The sequence below is a fragment of the Mytilus trossulus genome, chromosome 7 (assembly GCF_036588685.1).
Source record: "Mytilus trossulus isolate FHL-02 chromosome 7, PNRI_Mtr1.1.1.hap1, whole genome shotgun sequence".
NCBI classification, from domain to species: Eukaryota; Metazoa; Mollusca; class Bivalvia; order Mytilida; family Mytilidae; genus Mytilus; species Mytilus trossulus.
In genome coordinates this window covers 43,601,263-43,620,803 of record NC_086379.1, presented here as the reverse complement: position 1 = coordinate 43,620,803, position 19,541 = coordinate 43,601,263, and the positions used below count along the sequence as shown (strand labels likewise).

The 19,541-nt window shown below is 31.4% G+C and overlaps 1 protein-coding gene across 1 annotated transcript; it reads right to left on the bottom strand.

Moving 5' to 3' along the window:
- LOC134727054 (glutamate receptor 4-like) lies at positions 1-19,039 on the bottom strand. Its single transcript, XM_063591440.1, has 13 exons — positions 18,815-19,039; positions 13,297-13,431; positions 12,363-12,617; positions 10,669-10,835; positions 9,890-10,078; positions 8,291-8,449; positions 6,022-6,240; positions 4,776-4,876; positions 4,320-4,410; positions 2,760-3,093; positions 2,180-2,397; positions 1,323-1,573; positions 1-686 (listed from the first exon to the last, which is right to left on the bottom strand). Exons 1-13 carry the CDS (start codon positions 18,876-18,878, stop codon positions 386-388), a joined length of 2,484 nt encoding a protein of 827 aa, XP_063447510.1. The 5' UTR covers positions 18,879-19,039; the 3' UTR covers positions 1-385.
- Between the last annotated feature and the right edge of the window lie 502 nt (positions 19,040-19,541).

The window sequence follows — 19,541 nt, the reverse complement described above, 5'->3', positions numbered from 1 at the left end:
CATATAAAGTAAATCTAATCATAAGCCTTTTAGGATAGTATATAAGTCATAGTCATAAGCCGGGTTCGTGTTGTTTATTCTTTAGTTTTCTATGTTGTGTCATGTGTACTATTGTTTTTCTGTTTGTCTTTTTCATTTTTAGCCATGGCGTTGTCATTTTGTTTTAGATTTACGAGTTTGACTGTCCCTTTGGTATCTTTCGTCCCTCTTTCATAGAAGTTGTTATATGTGTATTGTTTTTTCAAAACAAAATAATTTAAATATTACAAAACTGGGATACCACAACTACATGTAAGTTGACCTCATTTCGAAAGAAGTAATCAAAAAGCTACATGAACAAATATTGTTAGATATAATACATTTTCCAAAGTAACAACGTTTTAAACTATTCTTTTCCAACGAATGGTGACGTTATTGTGGTATCTTTTTTGCTAATTACTCTTTTAAGCTGTAAAACATAAGGTTGAATTTTGCCCGACAAAATCTTCCTATAAAAAAGTTCGGCAGTAAAGAAAATGATAGATATTCCTGCTACCGCCAAGTAGACATAAAACAACCCTGCCAAGCTGTCCATTCCCAATGGTTTCGCCCCACTTGTTCTGGCTTGTGAAGAGCACGACTCTAGACTTGGCCACCATTCTTCTTTCCATCTCTCCGTCATACCAGCTTCTTGCATCTTCATCATACTACAGATACAAAGTAATGAAATTTGTTAACTTGAAAGTCTTGTTCAATTTTCAGTAAACAGAAACGGATTGTAGTTGATTGTTTTCATGCATAAAGTACTCACTAAAAAATACATGTAATTTAAAATGTAGATTTTGTGTTTTGTGAGAATCGCAACATAAAAAAAGAAAGTGCGTGAGCTAAAGGGGGATAATTTTAAGTAGTTGAATCTGAGAATCCTTCGGTTATCTTTTGCTAGATTTCATGAACTTTTTTAATGCTGGCAATCGTATCGACGAAGAGAAATCAGATTTAATGTTTTGTAACCTCTCTCTTTGTTTTGTATATTTGTAGATAATAATAGTTATTGTTGTTTTCTCTGTACTGATCTCATGCATTGGCTTTATGAGAATAAAGTTATATATCAAAACAATGACAGAAAATCATACGTATATATATATGCATAAACAAATTTGACCCCGTATGGTCACTATCATATCAGAGCACATCAAACTTTTCCTTTACTTTGAACCCTTGGTATGTCATCTGTTTATTCCTGATACCAAACTACCCTACTTTGAGCGAACAGATTGGTTCAAAATACCTTTTTTTCTTCCGAGAATAACAGATTGAAGCTTGCTATTTCAAGTACTCACTTCAGGTTAAAGGAATCTTTGAAGAGAGCGTTTTCAGGAAGAACAAATCCTAGACCAGCGTTATTGAATATCTCGTCTGCTAAAGAATACTTCTCACATTCCTGTCTGACTATGTAGTCTAACTGCGTCACATCTGTCATAAATGCATATTTTCCTTTATCAACATAAGACAGAGCTTCATCGTTGCTTGTAACTTTTGGCATGCCTCCCATTACTTCCCATACTTTCATGTAGATTCCAGAATCAGAAGTCTAAATTTCAATGAAAAACAATGAATAAGAATATATATCCCGAGTGCAAGCTTTGCGTAAAATAATTCGAAAACGTTCCATTCTACTTTCTGCTTAAAAGAACTCGATATTCTCTGGTTTTGTTGGATTATTACACTTTCAAAAATTTGAAGGCGAACATTTCATTGGTTGATATTATCGTCATAACATAAAATGAAACTGAGTATTGTCAGATACATGTTAAAAAAGCTGTACAAATGATTTGAATTTAAATCAGATTGAATGATAACATATTGAATTTTCTCTTAATTTTTAGATGTTTTTTTTTCTTCAAATGTAAAAGAATCATCATACTGCATAGATTAATCTGATTTCAAAATAAACGTGGTTTTATTTGTACTGAAAATAATATCCTTTCAGTAGCAATTGCGGATACATTTTGGAAAAGGAATTGTCATATTAGAATAATTTTACCGAAGTTGCCTTTTTCGTCAATGTGTGTTAATTGCTTTCTTTATCAAAAAACAAATTGCGTGTTACAATCAAAGTTGATTTTACCAAGGAAATTACAAACTTGTGTAGTGATGATCAACGATTTCTTAATTACCAACCAGAATGGTTCATTACCATAAACAAAGTGTGAAGATTGGTACCAGATTTAACCAATGGTTCAATTTCCTTCTGTCCTACCAGTTCCTCTAGGCTATTAATTGGTTGTTCTGCAATACTGACTGTCAAGTTAGCGGCTAGATTTGCAGTGTATGTTGACGTCATCAAGATAGTAAAAACCCACCAAAATCCGAGCATTGACCTTCCGGAAAAAGTGGTTGGCCTTGGATCTACTCCTTAAATTGTAAAAAATGAGTGTGGTTTGAAACGAAATTTTAATTAAGGAAAACAACTTTTTATATTACTAGGAAATTAAGATATCAAATTAAACAATAATGTCAATACTCTCAATAAATATCCAACCTACAGAAATTTTTTATGTTGTTTTATTCAAGATGCTTTTATTCCATCTATTGCATTCGAATATGCTCAAATCATTTCACCATCCATAAGTATATATGTATGGGTAAAATAAAAGCATAACATGATGATTCTAAAGAAAACCTTATCAAATAAAAGTAACGAAAACAGATGCAAGACACAATATGGGCTTTGTTTTTGCAGAAACTGTTCATTAGAAAAGCGATTAATATTTTACCTTGCTCAAAGAATGAACCATAAATAAGCCAAGTTGTCTGTCTCAGACTTTTCTGCTCCACTACTAACTGTGGTTCATCTCTGCATGTTTTCTCAACATTTGGATTGATATTACCAACAACACACAAAAGTATTCCGACCACCACAATAGCCACACCAATGCAGCACCACACGATCAGTGAGAATGGTTTAAACATTTTAAATATTTTGTTTGGTTCTCCATCAGGCCGTTTGGTCAAGATACCAACACCATCTTCTATATAAGGTACAGTAAAATCAATCACAGTTTCTCTGATAGATGTGATGGTAAACGGTCCAATTGCAAAATCAACATCCTTGAAAACATTTTTTTTTAAATATGTATTATTCATTGTTGTGATTATTATTCATTTATTAATACATTCTACAGATTATATGTGGGGTAAGTGTTTCTTATACGTTATGTTGTGTTTTGTATACTGTTGTTTGCTTTTTGTTGTGTTTTTGTATACTGTTGTTTGCTTTTTGTTTTTCAGTATGACTGTTTTCAATTTATAAGTTTTAAAAGAGATGATTTCAGCCTCCCAATTGTGAACTTGCCATTTCTATGTAGCAATATTCCAGCAGCGCCTACATACGAAGTATATATCTCCCATTTGATACGATATTCCCGGGCTTGTATTTCCTATCATGATTTCCTTGATAAAGGATTGCCGCTCACAAGGAAGCTATTAAACCAAGAGTTCCGTATAGTGCAGTTGAAATCATCTCTTCGTAAATTTTACGGACGCCATTACGAGTTGGTTGGCCGTTATAGAATAACCGTTTTAAATATGATATCAGATATGTTCCTCATGTCGAAAGTACAATATCGTTCCTTTTTCACGAATGTCACCTACCGAATTATACTATTTATCGGATTTGTAATATGTAATAACATAAGCAACACGACGAGTGCCATTTGTGGAGCAGGATCTTCTTACCCTTCCGGAGCACCTGTGATCGCCTTCAGTTTTTGGTGGGGTTCGTGTTGCGTAGTGTTAGTTTTCTGTACTATTATTTGTGTGTTTGTCTTTTTATTTTTTAGCCATGGTGTGTCAGTTTATTTTCAATCTTTGAGTTTGACTGTCCCTCTGGTATCTTTCTTCCCTCTTTTAATGTCCCTTTTGATATATTTTTCCTCTTTTATCGGTACTACAGATGGAACAAGTGACAGAAATCATAATATGTTGTTCATTATTGCAAAATTCATTGTATCGCAACTGAAATCAGAACGACAGACAACACGATATCATTAACAGTTGTTTTGAATTGTAATCGTTAAGATAGATCTTATTGTATCCGTCGCCATAATGTTACTCTTGATATTGATATGTGATATGAATTTTTTAAATTGTTATTTGGATGGAGAGTTGTCTCATTGACACTCACACCACATCTTCCTATATCTAGGTATATATTTATGTCCATAATTAAACTTTGATCATTTGTTGAAAGTCGCACATTGAACAACCACACCTCATTTTATTTTATTTGATTTTATAGCAATGTTTTACACTTCAAATTTACGATATGTTCTTACACCGCGCATCACCATGCCGACCATTCCATTCCAAGTACCATCACTGTTTAGCCCCCCGTACATACCATCCGGGGGTCCTACAATTTTGTAACTGTAAAGAATAAAAACTTCTAAAAGCTAAGCTAATAATTGTTATTTTTGAATGCACTTAAGAAGTCCGAATTATAAGTCAGACTGTAAAATACATATCAAATAATTATTTTCATTTTTTTTAAACAGATCTATGAATATTCATTTTATTCGATTTCCTACTTTTGTTTTTAATTATAGCCTTCTTAATTACTTTAAATCCAGAAAAGCACTTCGAACGAATAAATGTGTACAGTTTTGTTTTTTTAATAACTAAAAAATGAAGTAAAAACTTATTTAGCATCTATTACTCTCTAAAAAGGTTCCATAATAAAATAAATATTAAGTTAACAGATCGAATTGTGTCAGTGTCATTAGTATACCTACTTGAATTTAAAATGCCTTGCCAGTTCATTTAGTATATCAATACAAAACCCAGAATACTCAATGGTACCATTGTTATCAGTGAATATCACAAATGGTTTTATCTGCAATATGAACAGTGTTAAATAAAACTAGTTTGATATAAGAGTTATACAAATGTAGAAGAGTAATGTATAAGAATAAACTTTTAAGAGTATGGTATTTGCTATCAAATAGTTCGTTGCTATGAATATTGCACAGGCGCTTGTTTTGTTGCTCTTCAGTGTTTCTGTTTTTTCGTTAATTTCCAGCTATAGTTGATGTGATTCCCTCAGTGTAAGTTTGAAATCCAGATTTATTTTCTCTCAATCCATTTATGACTTTTGAACACCGGTATACTACTGGTGCCTTTATTTGCCATTGTCTCAAATGTTTTAGTAGTTCATGTTGTGCTTAAACTGATAATCCTCCAGAAGACCTGAGATAATTTCAATTTTTTGGTGGATAGTGTTCAGTAAATTTTATGAAGTGTGTTGTTTGTCTAAAGATTTATTTTTCCATCTTTAGTAAAATTATCTGTCCTTATTTGTTTAATTTACTCCTAAACTTGCGAATAAAATAAAACGATAATTGATTACTAGTAGTGTAGACTATAGTCGCCGTCACGTAAAATTGGCACCACGATATTTGTCAATTTTTTTTTAAATATCCACCGCGTTTACTCGAGATCATGTTTTTTAATTGGCGGAAAAAATATCTAATCCAAATACATACTACTGTCCTACCTTTTATTGTGTTTGCACAGTATAATCCTGACCTTCACATAATCCAAAATTATTTTGTATGGTGGAATCCGACATTGTAATCACCGGAAGTGTTGTCGTGGAGTTCCACGTGCTCCCAATTTTCTTGTGTCTCTCGGGTCTTTCTGTCATCTTTACGGAAAAAGCGCGGGAAATTGTATCATCAATGACAATGATATTACCGGAGAGTAACGAATGTTACGTAGTAAGGGATCCTCATAGACACCAAGATGGCGGTTTTACAATGTAAACAATCTTGAAAAATGTGAAGGTCAGGATTATACTGTACAAACACAATAAAAGGTAAGACAGTATAAGAAATTTGGATAGGATTTTACTTCCACTTATGAAAAAACATGATCTCGAGTAAACGCGGTCGATATTTAAGAAAATTTTGACAAAATCATGGTGCTAATTTTACGTGACGGCGACTATATAAACTGTTATGTACATATAAAAGAGCTTACCGGTTTTGTAGCGATAGTCAACGTTTTGTTTCCAAAATCTGTAAAATCGTTCCCAAATAGCACATTGTTGACTAGATCAAGTCTGTTGTCATTGTTCCAAGTTCCCATATATTCGTATGTGTTTGTGTTTATCACTGGACTACATATTTGATATGTTGCTGTCTTTGGGTATGTATCAGTACCCCATGAAAGGCCTCCTGTATGTCCGGTTATTGATACCTGGTGAAAGAAATATGTCCAATGCAGCTCATTACCTACATAATCAGATGTCGATATTGTTTTGTTACTTGTTTTAATATTTGACTCGCTTAATCAGTCAATATAACTTACCTTTCTGTAAATCTGTATTATAGCCTTTAATTCAGGTCTTTTCTAAACGCTGATGATTGACTGTTTGAAAGATATCAAATTGAGAATTGAAACAGGGAATATGTCAGGGAGACAACAACTAGACCAAGATCAGAAAACAGGCGAAGGCCACTAATGGGTCTTAAAAGTCGCAAAAGGAAGCGGGCTTCAACTTGTCCCTTAACAAAAATGTGTACTAGTTCAGTAATGGACGTCATATTATTAAACTCACAAAACATACAAATAAACTAATAAGGCTAATGAGACAACTCTCCATAAGAGACCAAATGACACAGAAATTAACAACTTTTGGTAGTCGTAAGGCCTACAACAATGAGTAACCCCATAAGGCATGGAGAGCTATTTAAAGCCCAGAAACCTACAAGAACTCAAAAGAGCGGCCTGGATTATATACAAAACGATGAACGAAGAACAAGTTTGATACACAAAAAGACACGACAACAATTAAATATCATGCTCCTGACATTCTGTCTACAAAATGAGGCGGGGTTAAACTAGTTTGAATGCGCTATAACCCTCCCTCACATAATCTGGGTTAATGATGTAACAGCTTAAACTATAAACAAACTAAGAAAAATTAGTTGAAAAGGCCGAGACTCATCAGATCGATAAAAAGCAACTATAGGAGTTGATTATCTCCAACTTCATCTTTGCTAGCTAAAGGTTACGATCAAGAACCTTTCGCTGGCGGAGATGCCACACAGTGATAGAGTCACTACAAAGATATTGACAATAAAGTTTTGCTTGTGTCTAATTTTTGAAACAATCCAACATATATCTACCAAGCCTTTTAACAACCAAAATCATTCATTCTGCCATTTTTAATTGAAATTCTATGTTTAATTAAAGATTTATTTGCTTAACTGCTTGTTTGTCAATTGTTATCCGTGTGATAAGACCTAAGTGCACTTTGAACAATAAGTTTTCTGTATCATTATATGATCTTTGAACTGATTACATAGCAGTAAATTTTATATTTATAATTATTTATAATGGCTTCAAATATTTTTTTTATTTCTTGTACACACGACACCATATAACTCTGACATTGCATGCACAAGAAATACGTCTCTACGCGCGTCTGACGTATATGCTAAATTTGTTTCTTGTATCTGTAATGAGTTTATTTCTAACACTAGAATTTACTGTTGCTTTGTTTTCGCTCGGCTTAGATTTATATGGTTGATTCAAAAGAAATATTATTTAGTACTGTACTATTGCATATTACAAATTGATCAATTGAGATTATTTCTCAATATGGAAAGCAAATAATATGCATCTTAACACTGTTTTGTTTAACAATAAACCGATTCAATACTAGCAAATATATGTTGTGGGTATTGTATCTACCATAAAATGATACCGAACATAATGTTATGTACCACATCTGTTTTTGAAAACATAAAAAAACAATCAAAGTTATATTACAGAACGCCAGAACCAGTTCAATTATATTTAAGGTTCTGAGTAAGATCACAAATTCAACGTAGTTTTGGGACCTGGACATTCTTTGCGTATTGTAGTGATACATTTGAAAAACCTAGTCACTGAAAACTCTACAGATAGATAGATAGTTTATTCTCATAAAGCCATGCAAATACAAAGGTTACAGAGAAATTTAAAAAAATATACATAAAAATAAAAGTGCATTTAAAATGCATTAATTTCAACATTTCGGATGAGATAACATATATTAAAAAGAATATATTAAACGAGTAATGAAGAAGTTTAAGGCTCGAACTTCGGACAACTTTGATAACAACAATTATGATAAACTGTTTAATTGTCAAGTTCGGAATGCTACAGAAGACAACCCATATAGCATTGAAAGCAAGTAATTGGGTCTTTCTTGCTAGAATGCAATAAAATATAACGTTTAACTACCTTTACTATCACTGACCTTTTCTAACTCGCCAGCCAATGAATCGCCAATTTTGAGAACAGTTGAATGTTGTTTGCAGTTGAATGTCTCAAACGCTACGCTTGGTGTTGACGTCTCCAAGTTTTTTAACGCCTCTACAAATACATTCTTTCCATCACTAATGTAACTCTGATGAGCCTGAAATATTGATTGATTGATTGTTGGTTGCTTAACGTCCTGTGGCTAATTGTGCATGCATGTTCAGTACGATGAATATTTATAAGTATGCAACTACAATTTATATGTGTGTTTCTTAAATATATGCCTTTATGAATTCAAAAAAAAATTCTCGTGGTATTTTTTCTGATGCTTGGTCTGTTTCTGTGTGTGTGTTGCGTTTCGGTGTTGTTTCGTTGTTCTCCTCTTATATTTAATGCGTTTCCCTCGGTTTTAGTTTGTTACCCCGATTTTGTTTTTTGTCCATGGATTTATGAGTTTTGAACAGCGGTATACTACTGTTGCCTTTATTTACTTAAACATTATATATTCACTAGGACATAGAAATAGATTAAGTATACTAAGTTGAGCAGGAACTACTAAACCTTTCGGGACACCTGTATTCACACCAAGTTTGGATTCGGGTTTTTGTTACTCACCTTTGAATTTTCTATATAATACATGTAAACTTGTTTGTTGATTCGTCTTTTCTTTTTTTTTTTTTGGTTTTGTTTTGTTATGGCGTTGTCCGTCTTTTTCCGATAAATGAATTTTAAATGTTTCCTTGGTATGTACCGCCTCGTATTGAGGTAACACTTTAATACAGCAATAGTAATAGGTGCATATATCTATCTGCATTGCTAAAAAGACTAAATTAAAACCACAAGGTTCAAGGTGGTTCATGCAAGAACAACTATTTTCAGGTTTATCAATTTAATAAAATGAACATTATTGTAATGTATATGTATATGAAGTTTTGACTTTTCTGTCGAAAAGAATTCAATTTATAAAAGTAGTAATACTCATCCTAAAAAATGTTGTTACATGATAAGCTCATCAAGCCCTGTTCTGTCTAAACAATAATATGTTTGTCCCCCTTTTATATTTTATCTGAAATTTGTTATCAATATATACGACAAAAAAGATGATTTTAGCTTCCCAATTATACACTCTTAATGTCTATGTTTCATCAAACCACCAGTCCCTGCATATGGATTCTATATCTCCCTGTTGATACAATATCCAAGACATTGCGCTTCCTTTTATGATTTTCATAAACTATTATTCCTGCTTACTAGGAAGCTTCTGAAGCAAGGAAACGTTTACTACGCAGCAACAACAAAATCACTAGAAAGTCACCGTATATATTATATCTATAAAAAGTAAAATCACAAAAATACTGAACTCTGAGGAAAATTCAATCGGAATGTCCCTAACCAAAAGGAAAAATCCCATCAAACAATTGGACGACTACTGTCATATTCCTGACTTGGTACAGACATTTTCAAATATAGAAAATGGTGGATTGAACCTGGTTTTATAGCGCTTAACCTCTCACTTGTATGACAGTCTCATTAAATTGCGTTATATTTACAACGATGCGTGAACAAAGCTATATATTTAGGCTTTAATGTTATATACCGAATGTGGACTGTTCTGGGGCCAATCATTATTACATGATCCGTTTTCACCAATCATATCAGGATAATACATTCTAAGATATGAAATCCTTCCGCTTGAAATATTATTATTGGAGTATGTGGGTAGTTTTAATCCTTCCGCGAATATAATCCATGTGTATTCTGTGGTCAGCATATGTAATCTGTTAGCCTTTTGAAAATATAGACTCATAATATAATATGAAGAGAAAACATAAATAGACAATCTTGCAATGATAAAGTGATAAGGTAAAATCACAAAAATACTATAAACATGGAAAAAAGTATTGCAACACCTTGACTTTTTAAAACTTGAAAAAATCAGCCTCTTTTTTTTGGATGGAACATGATAAAATATCTGTAAAATAATATTGAAACGTAGTTAATGATAACATTGGCATTAAAACGAACAAAAATGTATGACAAAAACATGTTTTATCTAACCAATTGTTTAACAAATTGAAGTGTTTATTGTACAAAAAAATGCATTTGACAACTTTTACTGTAGTCGAACTTTACAATGTCAGTCATTTCAAAATTAATCTTTGGATGATTATTCACATCTTGGTTGATCGTTATACGCCAAAGAAGATATATAACAGTTGTCTTTTTTTTATGATAAAAAATGTGGATTAAACTTGGTTTTAAAGCTAGCTAAACCTCTTACTTGTATGTGAGTCTCATAAAATTCATTATACTGACAACTGGGTGAATTCATCTATAATAATAATATTCTTATAATATTTTAACTTTTGAACTTACCTCGGCCAAAACTTCGTTTACTGCAGTTAAACTTGCAAAAATCACAAAATATTTAAGACTGTATTTTCTGGCAAGGTGAAGTCGGATCCCATGTTTAATATTTATAATTCTAGATGATACTGGTATATTGGATAAACGGGCAACTAAGTTTTGTAGGCAGAATGAACCTTAAAAACAACAAACACAAGGAACTTATCAGAGGCCCAGTATTAACCATTAATAATAAGATCATACTTTATACGGTTTTACTTTCTTTTGTATATTTATGTATATTTTCTCTCTAATAAAAAAAATTACTATAAACTGGCAACAAGCCTTTGAAGTCAGTAAATTGAAATACTAAAGACTATAATTAGAATTATCTACCATCAATATAATAAATGCCAAGTTTCTGGAAAAATAAAAATAGACACAGATGTTATTCTTACATGTTTCGGGAATATAATCATGTGTTTAAAAGTTACCATAAACACATTGCTCATTTCGCAGTCTTCATGATAAGTTTGCAGTTCCACTGAGTGAGAAAGCTGTCAGCTTAATTTTTAAAGGTAGGTCAAAATGAATTTGTTAGTTGTTGATATTGGTTCTATGATATTTGTCCTAAACAAATTTAATTTTAGCACTACTGTTGAAAAAAAATGTTGTTTTCCAAATCTCCATTGCTCCAAATTTCCTCAATGAAAATTTATTTACATGAAATTTTACGCAAAGAAATATTTTTCCTACATTCCCTCTATATAATTTGGTAACAATACAAGTACAATGAAAATAAAGTTTCGCTTTATATTGATTCGATCATATTTCTTTTAAAAAATACTTCAATGCATCAAAAAATTAATACTACTAAATATTGCGACAGAATTGCATTATTAGAATTTCCCATATCTGTTTAATTAATCAAACTAATAACTATTAATAAATATAACATAAACATTAATGAAAAATGTTAAATCATTTGTTTTAATGATATCTGTAAAATTTACTTATCTTCAAAAGCATAAAATTAATAGACATATTTGATTTGTAAATTCCTATAATTGAATGACCCATGTTTTATTTTATCCAATGTGGTAAGCATATTTTTTTATGCTCATAATGCGTAATTCAGAAGTGCAGCGAGCTATAAATTGTATTGTCTAAAACAAAACATAGGGCTTTTTCATTTGTAATAATCATAATTCTAAGTAGACTTGTTTTCTGCAGGTTTAATACCACCATTGATTTTCACTTATTAGTCTTTGTTAAATTTACAATTTTTAAAAGACTGTGCAGAATTTATCTTTGTTTCAAATAAAGAAATACTTGGCATGAGTAAAGTTTTATCCACACCAGTACTATAGACAAAATTTAACATCACATTTCATTGCAAATAAGAAAAAAACATCACTGGAAGTTTAACAATCAAAGGTTCACCTCTTTTCTATATGTGTACAAGCTTTACTAACCATGTAACCTCAAGTATCCAAAACATATTTTATAGAAACCCCAAATAAGAAAATGATTATGTTTTGAAATACCCAAGATATATGTTGATGGCCAAAAAATGTTTTATAGCAATGTAATTTCAGATAAATTACCTACAACTGTCAAATTTAATGGAATATTTGTTTCGACCTATTTTCGTATGCAACCGGATGTGATGTTCTATGATTTGATGGTATTACACCTGCAGATCATGAAATAAATGTACTTACTAAGTGTATGGTCGTGAAGAATGACTACCTCCAGGCAATTTTGCGTCAATATGGTGTCTGCTATGGCCTCGTTTGTTATATCACATGGCGGGAAAAACTTGTATGTATAGATTGACTTGTCAGTTTTACATGTGCTTTTAGCAAATAGCAGGTGAGGAATATGGCGGCTTTTTGACTGCCATTCAATAAGTGACGATGTAGGAGCATCTACCAATGTTAGAAATCCATTGTATCCCTCGCCAAGGAGGTCACATACTGCAATTGATAGAAATGACAACAGTGTGGTATAATGTTTGGTTTTTTTTAAATATGTTAATTGCTATTGAAAAAAAAACAGAAAAATTGTGAATATATTTGTATCATTTGTCAATTAGACAATCAGAGTGATTTATGAATGTTCTGTAATTCACAAATTTCGAACTTTTTTTAATCTTTCAACTTTTTTTATTCGAGCACCACTGACTTATTGATAAATTTTGAATAGGAATTCTTGTTTGCTATATTCAAAGTTATTTTATACTTATTTCAATTAGAAAGTGTTCTCTCCCATTTCTTTTCTATTGAATTATTATTGATATCGCAAAATCATTTTTAAATTTAACAAATACATCTACGATGTTGCTAAAGTGAAATGCAGTTTAAATGATGATTTTTATTTATTTCTATTAGATATTAAATCGATATGGAGTCCACAATAAAAATGTAGAATATTTCTTTTGACACTATGTCTGTTTCCGTGACAAAGAAACATTGCGATATGGTTAATTCTGGTTGTATAAGCTTAGCTCAACAGAACTTTGGTACTCTGGATAATCTAGATGTTCAAAAATTAATAAAGACATGTACTACATGTATATCTTTGATAATAAAATTGCTTAATGAATTACCACAAATACTGATATATTGTTGTTATTTGTTTATATCAATTTTATACCTTTAGTTGTAGTTTCGATTCCATTTCTCGTTGAAGAAATGTGGACAGTAAAGTTAACTTCTACAGATCCATCGATTATAATGTCATCAGTTACATTGTAAGGGCCTTCCCACACATCTTCCTGTATCAAAACTCCTACAAAGATATTTAAGTTTCTTATAATGTCTTCAATTTAATAATAAGGGCCTTTGGAAACATCGCCTTTTATCAAAACAACTACATATATTTAGGCTGTTAGTTTTCTCGTATGAACTATTTGACAATTGTCATTTTGGGGCTGTTTAAAGCTGACTTTGCGATGTGGGCTTTGCTCATTGTTGAAGGCCGTACGGTGACCTATAGCTGTTAATTTCTGTGTCATTTTTTGGAGCATCGGTTGAAAACAAAACTTTACGACAAAAGAGGTGATTTCAGCTTTCCAATTGTGAACTTTCCATTTCTATTAGCAAAATTCCAGCAGCACCTGCATACGGGGTATATGTCTCCCAATTGATACTTTAGTCTCGTGCTTGCATGTTCTATCATGATTGATTTTCTTGATAGAGGGTTGCTGCTCACAAGGCCGTAATCAAATGGGCAAATATAAAGCTCAAGTTTATTCTAGTTATTTTTATTTTTGTTTCAGATGGATTTGAAATCTATGATTTAGATCCAGAAGCACTATTACTGAAACCGCGAAATCACTGAAACTGTTACGAAACTTTTGATTGTGGTTATGATGTCTGCGGGTGACATGGTTTTAAAACCACCTTTCGTTGATCAATGGACAAGCCTCATGACACAATACGCAAAATGGAAGAACACAGTTAGTTCCAATGGGATAGACGATTGTTCGTTGAAAAAAACCGTCCTTGAAACGTAAATAATATAAAAGAAATAAAGCACTTTGTTAAAGTCTGTTTTAGAAAATTGTTTGTTTAAATAAGAATGATTTTTTACGTAGAATAGACGGGTATTGCTAATCTTCTTATAAGTCTGTTTTAAGTTTTAAGTTGCCTCTTTTGTTTTTTAACATTGTGAGTAGATATTGATACCTATTAAGTAATACAATATCTACGGAATGCCATGGCAGTCATTAGTTATTTTTGAATCCAATGTATGTCATGAAGGTGGATCGTGTGTATTCGTCTGCATTTGTTTGTCTAAAGAATACCCACCATGGTATGATATGGAATCTAATGAGATTATAAAGTCTAAAGACACACACCACAAAATTATTTAAAACAAAAACTTACGTAAAAAGACATGCACAAAGCTACAAATCATAAAAGCACCACAATCAACACAAACATGTTGATAAATTTAAAACTATTGATTATCAATTTGATATAGATCATTCACTCTAATAATACAAAAATGTTGTAATCCAATTTAATGTTTCCTGTGAAATAGTTTTAATGGTTTGTTTACACAATCATTTTACAAAACATATTTAATCAATTATCTTTCATTTACAACAATTTTCATCGGCATCCTTTTTTTTAAAATAAAAATGAAATCTATTGTGAACCCAGATTACCTCATATTTGAAGGATCAATTTGCTATACAGTTAAATGATTAAACTTTTCAATGATTTTAGACTTGTTGATACATAATTGCATCGATCCTTGTTAATGCACTTTGGTGCAGTGAAAGGTGCATATTATCGTTATTGCACTGAGGAAACGATGTCAGATGAATAATACTAGTAAAAAATTTGTTATTAAAACCTAAAGTAGATAATAATAATTTTAATGAAATCTACATGCAATTACTAAATTGAGGAAATTTCACAATGAAAATTTAATAAATATTGGTGCTGTGTTTTTAGGGTTGATATAATAGCAAACGTCACAGTGTTAAGCTTGAGACTCCAATCGTACTGAAATTAGTTGACATCGGATTTCGTTTTTCTTACTGTGTATGAACTTTTCTTTAGTTAGCTTAGCTATTGCTTCTTCAATATGTTAATCTAAAATTTCGTTTATTCTATCCTCTAATTGAGCAAACCCCAAAGATATCTTTTGAAAAGAAAATGGTCACTATACGGTAAATCACTTGCTGAAATTTGGCTCTGTTTGGTTGTGTGGGATGTACATTCAAGTACTCATCTACGTCCTGTCAAAATATGGACGTTGAACCAAAGGCATCGTGTAGACAGTGCCATATTCACACTCTCTGCACGTAATTTTATCCCAACTGTTAGAGGAGTCTGAAATGCCATACAAATTATTTGTCCCTGTCTTATTTATTCTCATTCTCCAGTGATTGTTTAAATCTCCTACCTTCATCACGGCCTTCTTGCTAATACAAGACATACCTATTGTATTATTTGTTTAACTGTTCTCGTCATGAACATGCATGGAATATTTTTCAACGGTGGAAAGCCACCAACAATCATTCAATCTTATTTTACAATGTCTTCTTTAAATATCTTCATGATTGTTTTCTTCAATTTGTATTTGGAGAACGGTTTGAAATGGACGACATTGTCGTCTGCTGAAGTTTATGGTAAGCGTATTACAATTGAGGAGTTCAGAAACAGACGATATGTTCCAAAATGATGTGAGACGGAAGGTGAAATACAATGTATGAGATAAATGTCTCGAGTTGTTTTCGCGGTAACACGTACTAAATACATGATAATACGTTAAATAAGATCATACAGTTGAAAATCTCCTGTATATTATACGTATCTGAGTTTTTGCTTTATCTTATGTGTTTATATTTTTCTATTCTATATATTCTTTTGTCATTATTTATCATTAAGAATTAAAAATAATCATTGTAATAATTATATGTAATTATACTGCCCTCTAAGGTCGTCCTTGATTAACAATAACAAAAATTGTATTGTATTGTATCGTATTGTATTTATTGTATTGTATCATATGCCGGTTTTTTAAGATTATGTGATTAACGACAGCATTGAGAAATGTTATTTGAACATATTTTTTGTACAATATTTTGACATTTGAAATTGGAAATTCAACTTGATTTGATAATTTTCAGCCGCCGATTTGAATAAACGGAATGATTTGTTAAATGGAATATTTCATTGTAGAAGCAAACATAATGCTACACCAAAATTACATAATATATACTAGTATATTAACCATTATATAATAGACAGGGAGCAACATAATTAAAAGTGAAGTAATAAAAATACCAAACTTCAGGGGAAATTGAAAACTGGAAGTCTCTTCTCAAAAGCCAATATCAATAGATTATACGCATCAAATGAATAAAAATTATTACTGACCCGGTACCAAAAAAAATGGTGAAATTAACTTATTTAATGTCTGGCCAAACCTCTCTTTTGTATGACAGTTGCATAGCATTCTATTATATTAACATTAACGTGTGAGTAAAACTATCATACATAATATATGAAAACGTCAAAAGTTGTAGTACATCAGTCAACAGTGTGTTATAAACTTAATAACTATAAAAACAAACAGGTATGCCAACAAAAACACAAAAAATAATATATAGACAATCTATAGAGAAAGTACGGATATCTATCAACAAGGTCTTGATATTTTCTGATGAATTGTTTAAGAAAAAAGGACGAGAAGTTCTACATCTTAACACTGCTTCATCATCTGTCTATTCAAACACTGGTGACGTTTAATTAGGTCTGAGTATCAGCCGCAAATACTAAATTAGTTTGGAAATCCATATCCAATATGCAGGTAAAGTTTGTGTAATATTGCATCAAAATAACAAACAAAAAACGACTTGCTTGTCACATATTCTGGTACTGAGATGACCGTTTATATGGTATAAGTTTAGAAATTGTCAGTGTTTTATTTTTTTTTGGAGGGGGGTATTTCTAGGTTTGGAGGATATATGAATGGAACCAAACTGAAAAATTGTGATTGTTAATGTAGAAAACGATCATTATGTCTGAATGTGAAATCAAAATATTGGATACGTTGTTTGAAGGAACTACTTATATAAAAAAAAAATCAGAAAAAGGGTCATAGTTCGTTCCCACAGGAATATCGACATTTGTTAAAAACAAAAGTCTACCTATATGTTGTCTTTAAGACACTCCAGCATACTGGTCGCTTGCGCCTCTGTGTAGCATGTTTTACCTTTTTGAACACTATTAACATAATATACTGTATGGTATCCCAAAAGCAATAAATGTATAGCTTATTAGTCATTATTATTGTATAAGGGTCAATCAACAACAAATTAAGGTACAAACATGAATACAACAACAAATAGTGGTTCACTTAAAGCTAGCTATATAACCAGATTTTCTACAAATGAAAATGCCTGTACCAGGTCAAAAATATGACAGTTGTTATCCATTCGTTTGGTTTTTTGAGCTTTTGATTTTGCCATTTGATAAGGGATTTTCCGTTTTTAATATTCCCCTGAGTTCGGTATTTTTGTTATTTTACTTTTAAATACACAATATAGGATTAACTTTAATATAATAAAGTCAGAGCAAACATTGAGACTGTTTCCATAAGTTACTAAACAGTCATTCATTCAACAATTATTTCTCTGTATATAAGTTATAACAATGTGTTGCCGAAATCAATGGAAATGCCGTAATTATCACACCCACTTTCAAAAATGTATACATTTGACAATGGAAGAATTATATAAATCGATGTGGGTTTTTTTTCAAAAATTCTGTTTTTTAAAACATATGCATACTGTCATCGACCCATTTAGGTAAATAAGAAACACATTTAAATCTTTACAATTTTTTAATAATTGACAATTAATTGTCTAAGAAAGGCAAAGGACACCAAAAAGAAATTGAAACTTATAAGTCGAAAACAAACTGACAATGCCATGGCAAAAAAACAAAACGCCGAAAACAAACGACAAAACATAAAACACAACATAGAAAACCGAAAGACTTATCACTTGGGGTTGATCTAAGGTTCTCCGGGAGTGTTTATGCGAAATGAATCTTCCCGTGTGTTTTATCTAGTGAGGTTAAAAATGAACATAATATTCAATTGTAATAAAACTTCAACTACAACAAATGTATATACACTGATCATTTTAAGTGCATTTAAAAGAGGTGGTTCAAACTTATAAATTAGCGCCAAAATAAACAACAATTATCGATGACTCGTCTGAACGCATGTCACACTTAGTCGTACCTCATCATAAAATCCATGACCTATCTTTTTTGCAGGGCAAAGGTATGCTATATTATTTTGTATTCCTATTTCATTATTTCAACTGGGTTTGTTTTATATTTCCGTCAGTACACCTACCCTTAAAAGAAACCATAGCATCTTATATACTTAGTAACTGTACAGGTTAATGCTCATTTTAGAGTTTTTTTGTTTTATATTTTGCTTTTTTCGTACCTTATTTTGGAGGAAAAAATCCGCTTTTGTTATATTTTAAAACGTACAATAAAACTTAAAGGCCTAAGCCAAACGTATTAAGACAAGCTCTGGAAACTCTTATTGACTAACTCTATGAATTCAACAGACTCCACAAAATACTTATATAAAAATCTATGTAAAGAAATATTTATTTGAAGAATGTGCTTACCTATTTTATATTGTCCAGCTATTACCAATTCCAGAACAGCAACTGTAAACACAATTAACTCCATTTTTTTTTTTTACTTCTACAAAACAGTTAATTGGAAAAGATTAAAAACGAACCATCATTACAAATCAATACATTTGTTTGCATAGTGTTAATTGATGTTTGAAAAAAAGATCCGGCAGTTCATTGTCTTCGAGACAAAAGCCACTGCTTATTAGTTTACCTTTGTGCTCTGTAACTTGACATAAAATACTGCATGCTGGGAGAACGTGGCACGCGAAGGCGTAATGAGGGAGTTTTAGTTCCGCAGACAGCCAAGTGAAACACAATAACAGAATATTAAAAATGAAAGAACAAACAAATGATATCGATACTCACACTGGTCCATGGAAATTAAAATGATGCTCAATATACAAATGAGTTATAGAATATTCAAATATTATTAGTACTATTACTTACCTAACGTAAATACAACATATTTTTATTATGATTAGGATGGTTTAACTGTGAAAGTGACATTGGTGAAATGTATTGTATTCCCCAGGGTCAACTTCTAATATCCTTCATCAATCTGATATTATCAACAATTACTTAAGTCCAGTCCGCGGATATTCGTTTCATTCGCATTTCATAAATATTTAATTGTTATAGAGTTAATGACATCTCTACGTAATTTCTAATTTAAATTAGAAACTCCAAAGGGAAAAGTTTTGGTTTATCTTATTTT